The sequence below is a fragment of the Rhineura floridana genome, chromosome 11, assembly GCF_030035675.1.
Source record: "Rhineura floridana isolate rRhiFlo1 chromosome 11, rRhiFlo1.hap2, whole genome shotgun sequence".
NCBI classification, from domain to species: Eukaryota; Metazoa; Chordata; class Lepidosauria; order Squamata; family Rhineuridae; genus Rhineura; species Rhineura floridana.
The window spans coordinates 14,692,634-14,710,088 of record NC_084490.1 but is presented as its reverse complement, the minus strand read 5'-3'; the positions used below and the strand labels follow the sequence as shown (position 1 = coordinate 14,710,088).

Genomic DNA, 17,455 nt, shown 5'->3' with positions numbered 1-17,455 from the left:
GAATGTTGGATGATGATTGGCTGAGGGTTGATCTAGTTTTGATGTACAAAGCCCTATACAGTTTGGGAGCAGGATACCTGAAAGACCGTCTTATCCCTTATATATCCAAGTGATCATTATACTCTGCAGGTGAGGGCCTCCTGCAGATACCATCTTATCAGAAGGCCCATTGCCCACAAAATAGGAAATGGACCTTTAGTGAAGTGGCACCCACCCTTTAGAATTCCCTCCCCTTAAATATTAGACAGGCACCATCTCTGTTATCTTTTTGGTACCTACTGAAGACCTTCCTCTTTCAACAAGTTTTTAAGTTGAGACCTTATCCCAGTCTGTGTCTGTGTTGGAATTGCTTTTTAATATCTTCTTAAACTTTTTTTTAAAAAATAGTTTTTAAACATTTTTAAAAGATATTTTAAAGCTTTTTTTAATGTTTTGTTTTATTATCAATACCTTGGCACAGTGATCAACCAAGATGGAGACAACTCTCTCCACCACTTTCCCCAAGAAGGAGGTATTTACAACTGATTAGTAATTATTTAAGACAAAGGGGCACCTTGGAAGAAATATACAAGGGGCGCATGATCAATAAGGCTGAGGTTTCCCTAAGGTTTCCCCTTCTTGGCTCATGGCAGAGATGTGCACGTGGCTGTGAAGCTCTCCCCATGCAATTCACGGCAACAATCCTGCCACGAATAGCGGAAGGGGAGCGGAGGGCCCCCTCAGGGCTCCCTGTAGCCCCAGGGGCCCTCAGCCAGGGCCCCACCTGCCCACCCTTTAGAACTGGCTCTGCCAAGAACCATTGGTGGGGTGGGGATTAACAAGAGCAGCAGCGAATATAATGCTGAACACTGATTCATTAGTCAATGATAGATTCACTCCTGAGACTATTACCAGGTTTGGGGACACATGCTTTTAATTGGGAGTAGGGCAGGCGAGGAGGGCTATCAACCTTCTTGTGTATGCAAATAACATTTTTTTAAAAACACAAAGTAAGTACATTGATGTTAACATAGTTTAACTCTCAGCATCCCCTTTTTATCAGTCTCAATAGTTAAAAAAACTATTGAGATATGTCCTAATATATACCTTGAACACAGAAGAAAGATAGTGGAGTGTCAGTGGTTGGACTAGGCTTAACAACAGTGCATTGGCAAGGTTTTCTTCACACATATACCCCCACCTGCCCACCCACCTCCCCACCCACTTACTCACACCCACACACGGGCATTCCTTGCTAAGTGAAGAAGCTGATGAACGTACCCACCAAACATGTTGGAATTTTATACCCCATTGCTTTACAAACATAAGTGTCATAATGTGTCTGTGAACCGACCTTAAAAGAAGCAGTAAGAAGAAAGTTAAGAATGGCAGGTGAAGTAAATTATGAGAATGCAATATTACTTAGGTACCATAATATTTTTTCTTACAAGATGATCCCTTGTGTTCAACTCAGGCCTCAGCATGATAATGTAGAATTTGGGGAGGAAGATGCAACCCAACAATCCGGCACCAGATGCCAAAATGCAGAAGATCTCCACAGCCACCATGTATTTCCCCTTTGTGCTCAGGTAAGTTGGAACAAAGGATAACCAAACACTGCAAAACACCAACATGCTGAAAGTGATGAGTTTGGCTTCATTAAAAGTATCTGGCAGCTTCCTTGAAAGGAAGGCCACAGTGAAGCTCATCATTGCCAGAAGCCCCATGTAGCCCAGGATGGTATAAAACATAAGAGTTGATCCTTCATTGCATTGCACAATGATCTGGCTAATATGGGAGTGCATGTCAAGCTCTGGGAAGGGAGGAGATGTTGCCAGCCACACTGCACAGATGCCAGTTTGAATAAAAGTACAGAGGGCAATGACAGACACCGCCAGCCTCTTCCCTACCCATTTCCTCATCCCTTTTCCTGGTTTGGTGGCCATAAATGCCAGAACCACAGTGATAGTTTTAGCCAACACACAAGAAACAGCGAGGGAGAAGATGATTCCAAAAACAGTTTGTCGGAGAAGGCAGGTCAACTTCCCAGGCTTTCCAATGAATAAGAAGGATGTCAGAAAGCAAAACAAGAGGGAAGTCAGGAGGGTGCATGTGATGTTCCAGTTGTTGGCCTTGACAATGGGAGTATTGCGTTGTTGAATGAAGATACATATTACTACAAGAGTGATGAGAGAAATAAAGAGAGCAAACAAAGTCAGAAGAATTCCCAAGGGCTCTCCATGTGATAGGAAGCTGATATGTTTAGGGATGCAGTGATCCTGCTTCTTGTTTGCATGCTGATCCTCAGGGCACTTGATGCACTGGTCTGCATCTGAAAAATATGTCTCAATAGTAAAAAAAATGTAGATGCACCCACTTAAGCTAGATAGCATCAACTGTTTCTTGTAGCATGATATACAGCTTTGACATTTCTTCTTGGAGAATAATGGAATCATTTATTTTCATGTTTAAACTGAAGAGGTAAACATAATGAGAAAGTTTTGCTAACAAAAATGGGCAATAACAATCATGGGTGATTTGGTTCATTTGGTGTTAACGTTTAGTAGCATCACTCATTTTTCTTGAATACTGATACAACATCCAGCCAAAATAGGAAGTTGAGAAGGGGATACAAAATCTAAACAGAATCATTTTTAAAAATTAGGATTTTTATTTCAGGTATTAGGAATAAGCAGTACTTTTCTTCAAAGTTTTACAAGAACATGCCATAAAAGCACATATAAATTGTACATTCTAAAGTGGTAGATTTAACAGTCAGTAGGTTCCCTAACTGTTTATTGGGGGGGGGGAAACAGCAACAGGAGGCCCTAGAAGAGTTCAAACTGCCAAGGCATAATTCCTGTCCACTCAGGCTTAAACTATTTTTAAAGAAACTCACTCCTAGCATATTTATTTATTTGTGACATTTTTATGTTGTCCTGTGACATAAATTTCTTAGAATGGATTCCAAAAAGAAGGAGAAAAAAAAAGGATTTCATCTGGAGTGACAGGAAAACTCTTGCTAGGGTCTTATTTCTATAGTGGTCCATTCACACAAACATAAGATCATAGCTGTGTGATACTATGGGCAGTAAGTGATGAACATGCATGTGTAAAACAGCCCCTTTAGAAAATCCATTTTACAAAACCTGGACTATAATCCCCATGTAGCTGTACAATCCCTACTTACCTGTCATGTCTGAAATCATTCCTTCTGAGCACTGAGGACAATCATAGCAACAAATCTGTTCTCCCTCTCTCACAATCCTGCTGTGTCCAGGAGGGCAACTCTCAACACATGTTGATTTGGGTAGGATCTATTAAGAAAGAGAAAATAATTAGTGTGTAGATCAGTGGTGGGGAACCTCTACCCTGTGGGCCTAATTAGTCCCCAGAGGGGTCATTTGACCAGTGAAGCTGTTTTCCTAGACATGCCCATAATTACAATTATAATAATAATTATTATCTTTATTTATACCCCACCATTTTTCCAAAACTGGAACTCATGGCGGCTTCCAGATAAAAAATACATATAATTAAAAACATACAAAGTCTACATTAAAATAAGATTAAACTATTTCCAATATTAAAACCATACACACATATAGCTAAAAAAGTTCAAACTAGTTTAAAAATGATATAATAGATATTAGCAATGCAGCACCCTTCACACCCTATCCTTAGCCTTCAATTCCAAAAGCTTGTTGGAATAGGAAGGTCTTTGCTTGTCGGCGGAAGGACTGCAAAGAGGGGGTCAATCTTACCTCCCTAGGAAGGGAATTCCAAAGCGTAGGGGCAGCCACCGAGAAGGCCCTCTCACGCGTCCCCACTAGTCGTACTTGAGAAGATGTGGGTATTGAGAGAAGGGCCTCTCCTGAGGATCTCAGAGCCCAGGCAGGCTCAGACAGGGAGATACAGTCTGATAAATAGCCTGGACCTAAGCCGTATAGGGCTTTATAGGTCAACACCAGCACTTTGAATTGTGTCCGGAAACAGACTGGCAACCAGTGGAGCTTTCTTAACAGGGGGGTAGTACGGTCCCTGTAACCAGCCCCAGTTAACGTTCTGGCTGCAGCACGTTGTACCAACTGAAGTTTCCGAACAGTCTTCAGAGGCAGCCCCATGTAGAGCGCGTTACAGTAATCTAAACGGGATGTAACTAAGGCATGTGTCACCGTGGCCAGATCAGACAGCTCAAGGAACGGGAGCAGTTGGCGCACTAATCTTAATTGTGCAAAAGCACTCCTGGCCACTGCAGAAACCTGGGCCTCCAAATTTAACGCTGAGTCCAGGAGCACACCCAAACTGCGAACCTGTGTCTTCAGGGGGAGTGTAACCCCATCCAGCACAGGCTGTATCCCTATTCCCTGATTCGCCTTACGACTGACCAGGAGCACCTCTGTCTTGTCTGGATTAAGCTTCAATTTGTTCACCCTCACAGGTCAATGGCTAAGGGGTCGAACAGGAATCCCCCAGCACCACTTTCTGGGTTCGTCCTTCCAGGAAGGAATGGAGCCACTGCAAAACAGTGCCCCCAAGTCCCATCCCAGCAAGGCGGCCCAGAAGAATACCATGGTCGATGGTATCAAAAGCCACTGAGAGGTCCAGCAGAACCAACAGGGATACACTCCCCCTGTCCAGTTCTCTGCGTAGGTCATCCACCAAGGCGACCAAAGCCGTCTCCGTCCCATAACCAGGCCTGAAACCAGATTGAAATGGATCCAGATAAGCTGTTTCATCCAAGAATCCCTGGAGCTGGGAGGCCACCACACGCTCTATTACCTTACCCAAAAATGGAATATTGGACACTGGCCAGTAATTATCCATTATGGAGGGGTCCAGGGAGGGCTTTTTTAACAAAGGCCTTACAACTGCCTTTGTCATGTCATGTATGAAGTTAGGTGTGGAACAGATAAAGACATAGGTGCAAAGGAGCAATTGGGAGCCTTAAAATATATTCCTGATAGTTCCTTGGAATGCAATGCATGTTCCACTGTGATTGGTTCCACTTAGGGGCTTCCAGCCCTGATTGGTTCCTAATGTTTATTTGCAGTACTGTTTGAATTCAAACCATATTGCAAAGAAAGAATGGATCACCCAATGTCATGGTAATTGCAAGTGATTGACAGGTGGGTAGCCACACCCACATGTCAAAATAGCTCTACCCCCAATCCCTGCAGGTGTGATGAAATGAATGAACAAACAAACAAACGAATAGGCTAGAGAACTTGGAAGGAAGAGATACAGTACTGCTTGAATTCAAACCATATTGCAAAGAAAAAATGGATCACCCAATATCATGGTAATAGATTTCCCATCAGAGTTGTACATAAGTGTCGAAACAGAAAAGCCTCAGTTTAAAAAAGGCCACTTTTCCTTCCTCCAGTTTAACTGTACAGTTTTTTTCATTCAATTCTAGCAAGTTGGCCAAGCTTCCAGGCATGTGAATGCAGAGAGATACACAGGCTGACCGTCCATATATGGCTTTTCCTACTTCAGTTCCTTTTTCCTGCTGACTGGCTTGCAATGCATTGGATAAGCATGGGAAAGCCATGTTCCCTGTCATTTCTCCTTCATTTCTCCTGTAAAAGGTGTGTGTCAAGACCCTCAATTTACCAGTCCTTTTGGACGTGGTCCCTCACCTTTCAATTGGCCAGTCCTCTGGGGATGGTCCCTCATTTGAACACTGCTGCTGGAAAGTACAAGGCTCATTCTGCTTTGACCTTAATAGGTGAGGAATTGTCCATTCTTTTCCAGTTTTGGATAATGGCTTTCCCGCCTGAAGCAGGGGGATGTTTGCTGCCACCCAACTTTTAGAAGGCTCGGGAACCTTTTCGTGGTTTACAAAGATGGTCAGTTGGGGTTACCTGACCAATGAGATGTGAGGTAGAAGTGGGTTTAAAAGCCCACTCCTCTCTCTAAACCTTGCCTCTTTTTGCCTTGTGGCATCAAAAGCATGCTCCTACTGGGACAAGAGAGGCTCTCCTTCACCTTAGGGTGTTGCACCTTACCCAGATCATAGGAGAGTGTAGAGTCTTGAGTGCCCTGGTCTGCGGTGGCTTCACGCCTCGCCAGCTGCTTGCTGGCCCCAGCCTGCCCGGGGCCGCGTGGTTTACTGGGTCACAGGAGGAAAAGGAGGCCTTCCCAGGGTGTGTGATTGCTCTTGGATCTTAGCCCAATCATATGCTCATTTTTTTAAAAAAAGATAGATTTCTGGTTCTTGCTTCAAGTGCTGATTTAGTGTTTGGGAAATCTATAATATAAAGCTTTTACAGGGCTTGTTAAAACCGATTTAAATTTATTTCTAAGAAATATCAGTTGTTTACTGCATGCTCCATAATATATAGGTACCTTCTTAAATTATTTTACGGCAGTCTCACACACAATAGGTGATTGCTGCCTGTCAGATTCACATTCATTTGTACATCTGACCGGCAGTACTTGTTTATATCATCTGAAGGAGAACCTTCGGTGGGAAGCCTGCATAGGTTGTGTGGCCATTTGCATCATGACCAGGCCGACATCTAGATCCCAAGCACTTCTCAGGGATTGTACAAGTGCTGCTGGCCAGATGTATGAGTAATTGAGCATTGGCCCATTCGTCATTTCCAATACTAACTCTTTTAGGGCCAGTGCAGTCCTGGCAATTGGTGGCTGTCTTAAACTATTGCGCACAAGCACTCTCTCAGACAGCCTTTTTGATGATATTTCAAATACACATTTAGAGGACTTTGTATTGCCATGATAAAAGGCAGATCCAGTGCATCATGCCATTGGTCCTACGCTTATACTCCTTTTATTTCAGGAGTTGCTTGGTATTTACCTCCAAGGTCATTTCTCCTGATGGAGCATTATTTCGGTGCCTTTGTGAGGACACGGAAGTTGTGTGCTCATGTTTTTCATTTCAGTAGTGTCTCAGATAGGAGGTGTGTGGATATCCCCTGTGGCTTACCTTTCTGAAGGACTTCAACAGCTGTTCTTTCTTTGGGAGTAGAGGACTTGCTCCTGGAGACTGAAACCTACATAATAATAGACATTCCTACCTGGTTAAACTTTTGATTCCACACAATAGCACTCTTGTCAATGGTGAACTTTTTTCCTTCAGGAGCCAGTGGGTCCATCATTCCAATGCGGACTCTATGGATTGATAGATTGGGGAATGTGACCGTATTGATGATATCATAACCAGTTGCTAACTCTCCATTTTTATCAAAAAATATTTCTTCCCCAGCACTATTGTTGAAATGAATGTGTTTCAGAAAGGAGTGAAGCTAGATTGGAAAAGGAAAAAACCATGAACTGAGCCCAGTAGTGGGAAATAGTTACTTTGGATTCCTTGGAATATCCTGTTGACATGCAACCTGTTTTCCCCAATGAAATATCATATTGAAATTGTTGTGTCTTACTCATGTATGATTGATATAATTAATTTCCAGTGATAAAACTATAATTATTTCCAGATTTATTTCTAGATAAAGTAGAAATCCTCACATCATAAATTTGAAACATAGCTATTAAACAACTGGTCTTTGTCACTTTATATTTCACATTAAGGTCAACGTTACTTCCTACTCATATATAATGAATATGTTAGATGGAATAAAATGATTACCGCCTTCCATATATGCTAGGAAAGTAAATTTCAACAGTTATTTTATTATTATTGATCGATAACTTCTATAACTCACCCTGGGACCTACTGGTGAAGGGTGGGTAGTAGTAGTAGTAGTAGTAGCAGCAGTAGTAATCCCTTCTGAAATTCAGAATTATGTGTGCAGTGATTCTCCGGCAAGGACAGACTTGCACAGGTTTGCACTGTACTTTATTCTTCTGCTTCCTACCCTCTCTTGATCAGTGCTCTCTCTCTCTGGAAGACTGACTTCTTTATGCCAAAAAAATCACCTCACTCTTACTTCTGTTTTCCCTTCATTCCCCTGATATGAGACTGGTCCTGAGCATGCTTGACTGGGCCACTTTATATCTTCCTTTTCTCTTCTTTTTTAATGTCACTGAGTTACTCCCAATATAATTTAGGCTATTTACATGGTGTTCAGACACAAACACACACAAGAGTTTCTGCAACCTCTTCCTCCGAATCCCTAGAACTAATCTTTTTTGGCTCCTAGGTGCAGTTGGAGGTTTGAGAAGCTGTCAGACACAAAACAGACTGCTGGCGTGACTGAGCCTGCCGAGTCACAAACTCACTGTTAAGAGGTGGGTGCCCCTAGTTCCTCTCCAATCTATTCCTCTTTAAATAGCTCTTGATCCATTAATTTACCCTTTGCCAGCAAACTTATCCCCTCCCCTGCAAGGATCATCCTTCATGCATCTCACCCCAGGATCATCATACATGCACATAATTTCTCTCCCAAAGGTAGTGATTGTAGCAAAGACATTCCTTTGAACCACAGGTCATGTGTGTAACCAGTTCAGTAGTCAAACCACTACACTGCACTGCCTTTTCATTCTTGACAGGGGCACTGTGATGATATGGTAAAAAGTTGGCAGCCAGTATGCTCTAGTGGTTTAATTATTGGGCTGGTTGGACCTCTGGTTCACAGGAATATATTTCCATTGTCACCATCTTTCCACATAACCCACAGCATTGAGTCACTGTGACATTTAATACTAGAAGAGAATCACCATTATCCTCGTTGTGAACATCCTGGGGAAGTTCAATGTGGGACAGGGTGTGTGGGATGGGGTTCCCATCCCATCTTGGGAAGGGTTAGGGTTAGGTGCTAATGGAGATGTAGTAAAAAAACATCTGGAGGACACTAGGTTCCAGAATACTGCTTTAGAACATGTCAAAAAGCTTGAACTCAACAGGCCAACATAAACCAAGAGACACTGGTAAAGAGAAAGTAACTATTTTTGGTCTGTCTCCTATCAAATTAAGCAAATGGTTACAATTAAATAAATAACTGGATTCCAAGCAATAAAAGGCATTACTGGAGAGAGGAACATTAGATTCCAACCTTCCATGTATGGGAAATAAGGACGTTCCATGTGGCTCTATCTCCCATTGCATTGTGTTTAAATCTTGATGAGAACATGGCATGGAGAGCATGTGCTAAAGCATAAAGAGCATTGTAGATACTGTAGCTCTGACCAGACATCCTCATTTCAAAAAGAATTCCAGGGAGGCTTCTCAACTTTTCTTGCCCACTACAGTTTCTTGGAGACGGTGCATTGAGGTTTTTCATGGGGAATGAGCACATAAATGCAGTAGACCAGAAATGGTGGATGAAATAAAGCATAGATTGATTAGGATTTAAAGTCTCAAGAAAGTCTTCATATTCTGCCACATCATCAGTATGAAGTTCAAATGATAAGGTGCCATTGAAGGATTTTGGTGTGAATATATCCGCATGAGTAACAGATATGAAATCCCACTGAGCTGTTACGATCCAAACCCTCTCGACTGGTTTCATTTTATCATTTTCATGCAATGACAGAACTATTCGTAAGACCTCCATAGACCGTGAATCCCCATGAGCAACCATCACATTGGCTTTGGTTGATGAGAGAATAGAACTTAATATTTCCATTGTTTTCTGAATTTGTATTGTTCTTCTGATGAGCGTTTTCAGTGTTGGAATAACTTCCTTAAAAGCAGTACAAATATTCCTCTGAAGCAGCCAAGGAATGAGAGTCCTCAAAAACATTTCTCCACTGTCATCATCTGAAACAATCAGGCCAATCCAGGTCCACCCAAAATGCTGAAGCAGCTGAACAGTACCAACATACTGTGAGGTTTCATTTGGAACCATCCGATAGACAGAAGGAAACCGTGTTTTGTCACTCAATGCAGGGTCAAAGGAGGCATAACTGAGCTAAGAATAAGGACAATGAGCTCTTTTTAGATCTAACCACAATCACTGTTCTTCCATTTTAAACATTTCCTTCAAAGGTCTTGCATAATAGAACATTGAGATCACTTTATTTTTGATCCTCACACAAATACTGCAGAGGCTATAATCTCTCCATGAAAGCAATCTGTAGTACGTTTTGCACTTTTTAAAGAATTCAGCACATGATATGAACCCTGGGTGAGTAAATATGGGAATGAGTAGAGGCGTGGGAAGCAGTGACAGAGTTAAATATGTGTCTGCGAGTGAGTGAGTATACACACACATACACACATAGGAAGGAAGATTGGAAGCTGCCTTATATTGAGTCAGAGCATTGCTTCATCTAGCAAAGTAGTGCCTACACTGACTGACAGTGGCTCTCTGGGGTTTCAGGTCGGAGTCTCTCTCAGCCTTACCTAGAGATGCCGGGGACTGAACTTGGGCCTTCAGCATACAAGCAGATGCTGTGCCACTGAGCTATTACCCTTCCCACATTTACCCAGAAATTTATACACAAATGTCATACAGGGCGTATTTCAAGTACAAATTCCCCTCCTTCTGGAGAGAAAAATGGCTCCCAGTGTTGTACATCTGGGAACAGTATCATGAACCTGAATTCTCTCAAAGAATTGACTATTTATTTCCCACATATTCAGAATGGAGACTGTAGAGACAGTAATTTGCTATGATGATATATTTATTACATGTAACTTGAGGATCTTCAGGGAACTGAGCAAACTATTACAGTGCAGAAAGGGAAGCCTGTGTAGCACGGTTGTGCAGACTAATAGGGAAAGACGTCCTGTCTACCACTCTGGGCAAAACCACGCAGCAGAGCTCCATCACCTTAAACTCTATGATGGGAGTCAGATCATTCTATATCCCCATATGGGGAAGCAGTGCATTCTGGGGAACCAGTTCTGCACACCCCATCTCTGTTGACCCGCATTTAGCAGGAAACACACATCAAGCCCCAAGAACACAAGGCCAAAGAGCCTAGCAAGTCAGTCAGCAATAGAATATAGTATTTGTTTATTTATTTCATCTATTTCATTTGCTGGTTGCCTCATACCCAATGGTCTCTAAACAACTTACAATAGATTTTAAAAGTTACAATATAAAACAGATTTTACACATGCGATACATCCCAAATTAAAAAAAACATACAATATAAACACTTAAAACCAAAACCCATATGAAATTAAAATCCAAATGAAAGAAACTAAGACAGCACATCTCAAGAGCCAAAGGCCTGAGTGAAAAGAAAAGTCTTTATCTGGCACCTAGAGATGGATAGAGAAGGCACCAAGCATGCCTTCAATGGAAGAGCATTCCACTGCCAGGGGACCACCACTAGAAAGGACCATTCTTGAGTTGCCACCTTCTGAGCCTCCGATAGAGAGGGCACATGAAGGACCTTTGATGATGAGTGCAAGGTTTTGGTTGGTTCATATGGGGAGAGGTGATCCTTTAGAGGATAGTTGGAAAAGTGCTCTTCTCTCAAGAGTTACTTGGGGTGCTTACCAATTCCATTCATCCTAATCCACTTATTTACTTTACGATTTTCCTCTAAAAGGGTGAAACACATTCAATTCTGTCACAAGGACAGGAATGGTATTATTACAGCTGACTAGGAAAGCTCAGGCAGAATGGGGGGTGACCAAGTGTAAATTAGCTGGCCCAGTTCAGGATTATGTTGACCTAACCATTCAGGCTTCTGCTATAAAACTATAACTTCCTGAGAACTCACTTAGCTTAATGGTGAAGCCTTCTGGATTTTCTTCTTAAAGAAGCAGTACACAACACCTAGGATCCAATACATGAATTTTCCCCAAAGTTTCGTGCCTGTCCAAAACAGGGTCTGTACAGAGCTAAGACCAGATCCATTTAGCTACACCAGTTTTGAAGATGGGAGGACAAAGGTAGTAACATAAATGGGTCTGCCCTGATTATGGATTTTCATGAAGTTCTGTTGTTGTTGTTTTTAATGCAAAATGATATGGGTGTGTGGAGAACAAAATTTAAGACTGGAAAATCAAGAACCTGAAAATGAGATAATCATCCATGGCCTGTTCAGTTTACACCCAGCTAGCTTGCACCTTTGCATATAGGCAGATGGACACACCTGTGGCATCTTGCAGATATTTAAGATGTGGGGCATCTGCCTGGAGTTATGAGAGGTGAGCCCCCCAATGATGGCCATTAGCTTGTATGTGTTGCCACAGATGTAGTTCAGGGGGCTCCTTTGTCTTTTGAAAAGAAGATCCATAGTCCCATGAGAAGCTCCCATTTCATTGTGAGCATTTTGAGAAAATATGGAAGTCAATGTTGTGTTCGGTAAGAGGTGGACATTCTTGTTGATCTCATTCATGGCAAATGTAAAGACAAGCATTTGGTGGTAGTAATTTGGCAAGAGGCTGCAATGACATTTCAATATAGATAAGGCTGTTGCATATCTGTTGATTATACAATATATTGGTCTTGGATGTCAATATTGCAATATTAGCACAGAGTTGTACAATGGGAAATATCTGTTCTTGCACTCGGGTCCTGCTTGTGGGCTTTCCCCAGGCACCTGGTTGGCCACTGTGAGAACAGGATGCTGGACTAGGTGGGCCACTGGCCTGATCCAGCAGGCTCTTCTTATGTTCTTATGTATAGCTCTAATATGCAGTATCTTTAAGTTTATAGCAACTTCATTATGTTTCTTCCTCATAATTTCATTTTCCCACAGCTCTTTCATTTTCTAAGGCCCTGTGGCCTTTGAGGACTGTGATTCATCAGTTGTGTTTCTCTGAAACTGATGCAATCTGCTTTGAATGTACACATATGGTATCTTTCCCATGTGTACTTACCCCCACTTTCTAGGGATGGATAATTCTGTCAATTTCAGTTTCTCCCAGTTCCTAGTTTTTCCCAATCTTAAATTCATTTCTCCACATCAGTTTGCATTTTCAAAAATCCCATAAAAAGCATTAGGATTGTCAGGCAAAATTATCTGAATATACACATTTATGTATACATATTTGCCTAATGTATGCATATTTATAAAGCAACTTCCTCCTAGTATAATACATTTTTGTGCTGTTTTCAGTGAAGTATGTCTTTTTATGCACAGTTTACCCTAGTATATCCATTTCTCTGCTCACTACTTGGCTGGAGAAGTACATTGCAAAGTTTGGAGTGGTACAAATGTCAAAGGATGGTTGTGTTTCAGTTCACGTATTATTTCAGAAAGTGTGAATTAGGTAAGTTTGATTTTAAATGTGAACTAAAGCAAATTTCTCACCCATCCCTACTTTCTTTCACTATAAAAGACCCAGCTATAAACTTTTAGCTCCCTTCATCCATGCCTCTTCTTCTAAGTGAGATAGCAAACCAGTACCTGGGTTGTATTGCTTCAGACTATAGGAATCTCACCTGATTGAGGCATCCTTCCTACAATCTTTCAACCAGCATAAAATATTTTTCTTTTATTTATATTGAGAAATTTCCCATCATCTGGGACTTTTCCTCCAAGCTGAATGTTTTGAACTGGGACACACTCAAAGTTATGGTTTATTTTACTTTTTAATCAAATACTCAAACACTATTTTATAATCATTGCTTTTTAAACTGATTGCCCAACTCTATTTCCCACCTTATTCTTATCATTGTTTCTTTTTTACGAAAAACCATTCATATTTTATAATTTTTGCTACTTATCCTTTTATCATCTTTTCCCATAAGTTCATTGGTCTTAATGCAACGTGGGACTGCAAAAAAAAAAATACACAATGGATCTCTTAATTTAAAATATTGGTACCACAGGGGTCTCCTAACTCCTGCCTTTTGAGAGATTATATGTCTAGATAGCATCCTTCCATTATCTACCTGATAGATACTCCAGACCTTTTCCAGTTGACAAAATCAGATTGGCAAGAAGGTATCTCATGCAGGAACTTTATTTGTAAATGAATAATACATTTAATGAAAAGCCCTGTGATATAGAGGCTAAATGTAAATGCATTGCCTTCAAGATGATTCCTGTTTAAATTTGGCCTTGAAAGTCTCAGCTTCTACCTCAAGGAAAAATATTTTGTACTGGCAACATACACTTAAAAGGATGCCTTATTTTCAAGAGAGATGGGATTGTCAGGGCTTTATCCCCTGCGGAAACTTCATTAATTGCTGGACATAATACATAATGAAAAGCCCCATGATGTAATGGCAGGGCTGTTGGAATTTGGTACCGAACGGCTGACTTTAAAAGATGTCAGTTACGAAGCTCAGTTTCAGGATAGAACTAGAAACAACACTGACAGTTGGAGAAGAGTGTAGGTCACCTGCTTTGCATGCAGAAGGGCCTAACTTCAATCCCCAACATTGCCAGGTAGGACTGGGAATGCCCCCTGTCTGAAATACTGGTGAGCCACTGTCACTCAGTGCAGACAAAAGTGAAGTACTTGGACCTATAGTCTGACTTGGTATAAGGTATCTGTCTATGTTCTCAACGTTACCATAGCTTACTTTAAAATGTAATGTTTTATGTTTGGAAGCAAAGAATGATGTATACTGACCAAATATGACATATACACCATTCCTTTCTGGAGAAACAACCATATCAGTGGTTTTGATGTCCCCAAACACATTTAGAATCATTTTTATCAGTTGAGAATAGCAATAATCTCATTACAAGGACTTATTTTATTGGTCATCTTGTGCTATCAGGAAGAGTAGTATAAAAAAAGAGACATAAAATAAATGAGAGTTGTATGCAACTAAATTTTACTCTGAGTAGACCTACTGAAATTTATGAATTTCAGTGGGTAGTATTAAGTGCTAAGGGTACTTAGAGTAGACCTGTTGAAGTTAACAGACAGGAGTAACTTTGGTGTAACAGGACTTCTCTGAGTACGACTTTGTTGAATGCAACCCACTGGCATACTCACAATATGACTAACATTGGATACAACCCTGGAATTCGACTGGAATTTAATTTTATATTAAACCTTTTACTTACTAGACACTCATTTTTGGATTTGGAGTTGTATCATATGGGATCTCATTAAAATCATAGATTAAAAAAGAGACAAATTCACCAATGACAATATTCTGTGGAATGCCAATGTCATTTTGAAGCTTTGGCTGCTGGCCTACTCTGTTGTCCATATTCTTGCTGACAATATGAGGCACCTGCAGAAGCAAAAGAAGCACCAATATAGACACCAATCTGGCTACCAGCAAATCTTGGCTCCAGCTGAACACATTCATTGTGACAGAAACACAGAGCAGGAAAAGCGTCAAAAAGGCCTCAAAACCGCATAAGGGTGACACCAAATTGCTGTTTCACTGCTTCCAATGTGGATTCACAAACATCTATTTATAGATCTGTTCCAAAGAGCTGTTCGTAAAAGGTTGTTTTGTATCTCATACTTATAGATGAAGAGCAACATTTCACAACCATATTCATTTGTGTTTTTGTCCTTCAGAGAGCAGTGGGGTCCCACAACAATTACATGAGGGCAGTGATTGTGATAATTACAGGTTAGATATTATGCTTTTCTCAGCTATTGTTAAAGTTAAGGAAAACTTATTTATCTTCTTCATGTATAATGGTCAGTGCTGGAATTCAGCATCCTGTTCTCACAGCGGCTAGTCAGATACCTGTGGGAAGCTCACAAGTAGGATGTGAGTGCAAGAGTACTCTCCCTACCTGCAGTTTTGAAAACTGGTATTTGGAAACATAGTGCCTCTGACCATGGAGACAAACACAGTCATCATGGCTTGTAGACATTGCCAGCCTTATCCTCCATGAATTTGTCTACTCTTTTAAATCTATTCAAGGTGTTGGCCATCACCATCTTCTATGGGAGCAAATTCCAGTATTTATTTATTTTATTTAAAACATTTATAACCCGCTCTATTTCCGAAGACTCAGAGCGGCGAACAAACAACAATCATACACAAAGGTTAAAATGAGCAATAAAAACAATTTTAAAATAAACATAATCACAGCAGGGCCTGTCACTAATTAAAAGACATCCTGAACATCATTTAAATTAAATGTTTGACGAAATAGGAACGTCTTGACCTGGCGACGGAATACAACAAGAGAAGGAGATAACCGCACTTCTAACGGTAAGGAATTCCACAGCCTGGGGGCAATAACAGAAAAGGCCCTAGATCTAGTTCCCATCAGATGAGCTTGGGAAGTTGGGGGGATCATAAGAGGAGGATCAACAGAGGACCTCAAGGATCGGGAGGGTTCATAAAAAGAGATACGACCAGACAGATAGAGAGAGCCCAAGCCGTGTAAGGCTTTAAAGGTTAAGACCAGCACTTTGAATTGGGCTCGGAAGCAGATCGGCAGCCAGTGTAGTTGTTGTAAAAGAGGAGTTGTATGAGCTCGTAGGCCAGCTCCTGTTAACCTTCTAGCTGCCACTTTCTGAACCAATTTAAGCTTCCGAGCTGTTTTCAAAGGCAGCCCCACGTAGAGCGCCTTGCAGTAGTCTAACCGGGATGTAACTAAGGCACGTGTTACCTTTGTCAAGTCGGATGTCTCCAGAAACGGGCGCAATTGGCGGACCAGTCTTAACTGGGCAAAAGCGCTCCTGGAGACTGCCGAAACCTGGGCCTCTAGGTTCAAAGCCGAATCCAGAAGCACCCCCAAACTGCGAACCTGAGTCTTCAGGGGGAGTGCAACCCCATCCAACATTGGAAAATTCCCTATGTCCAGATCAGTCTTACGACTAACAAGGAGCACTTCTGTTTTGTCTGGATTTAATTTCAGCTTATTCACCTTCATCCAGTCCATCACTGCAGTCAGGCATTGGTTTAGGGGCTGAACGGCTTCCCTAGCATCAGGAGGGAAGGAAAAGTAAAGCTGGGTATCTTCAGCATATTGATGGTAACGAATTCCAAACCTCCGGATGACCTCGCCCAGAGGCTTCATATAGATATTAAATAACATCAGGGACAACACCGAACCCTGAACCCTTGCCCACTTGCCACTGGGAGTAGCGTGCTCCAGTGGCAGTAAGCCTTTGTGGTTGTGTGATGAAGAGAGGAGTGATAGCAGCCATGTGGTGTGCTGATGCATATGACACTTGTGCTGTCGTAGGGCTGCACTTTGGGCTATTTAAGCCCACAGCAGCCCTCCCTCCAGCCTCTTCAGTTGTTGTTGGTGTTTGTGGGGGTACACCTCAAAGGAGAGTCATTTAGCACCTAGGTTGGGCAGCAGATGAGCAGCTGGAGAGTGTTTGAGTGGTGGAAGAAGCTCAGAAAAGCAGTGGCAGTGGCACAGGTGACTGGCAATGGCAGAGGCAGCATGAACAAGCAGCAGTAGAGTAGACAGTACAACAGCAGGAAGAGTGAGTGGTGATGGTGGCAATCACAACTCACCCGCCAGGTCTTTGAAAGTCTAGCAGGTCATCTTCCTCCAAACCGCTGACCTTGTCTTCCAGTTTCTGTGCCTTCAGTGATCTCCTTGTCTCGAGCTCCTTGTGCTCTTCCCAAAGGATCTGGACCCAGGGCATTCTGGGCTTGAGCTAACACAATGTCAAATTGTTCTGCTCTGGTATGATAATCAGGCAGAGCTTCCAAAGCCATATTCACTGCCAAATCAGTGCTTGTCCTCTCAA

The 17,455-nt window shown here is 41.8% G+C and overlaps 1 protein-coding gene across 1 annotated transcript in view; it reads right to left on the bottom strand.

Annotated features, from left to right (window-relative positions):
* Positions 1-1,397: 1,397 nt before the first annotated feature.
* The window catches only part of LOC133367460 (vomeronasal type-2 receptor 26-like), a 29,835-nt gene continuing 13,777 nt past the window's right edge, over positions 1,398-17,455 (bottom strand). Inside the window, exons 3-6 of the mRNA XM_061591562.1 lie at positions 14,836-15,008; positions 7,023-7,212; positions 3,170-3,296; positions 1,398-2,311 (exon numbers count right to left, since the gene is read on the bottom strand). Of these exons, the coding sequence (XP_061447546.1) occupies positions 1,398-2,311; positions 3,170-3,296; positions 7,023-7,212; positions 14,836-15,008 (1,404 nt within the window). The remainder of the gene's footprint in view (positions 2,312-3,169; positions 3,297-7,022; positions 7,213-14,835; positions 15,009-17,455) is intronic.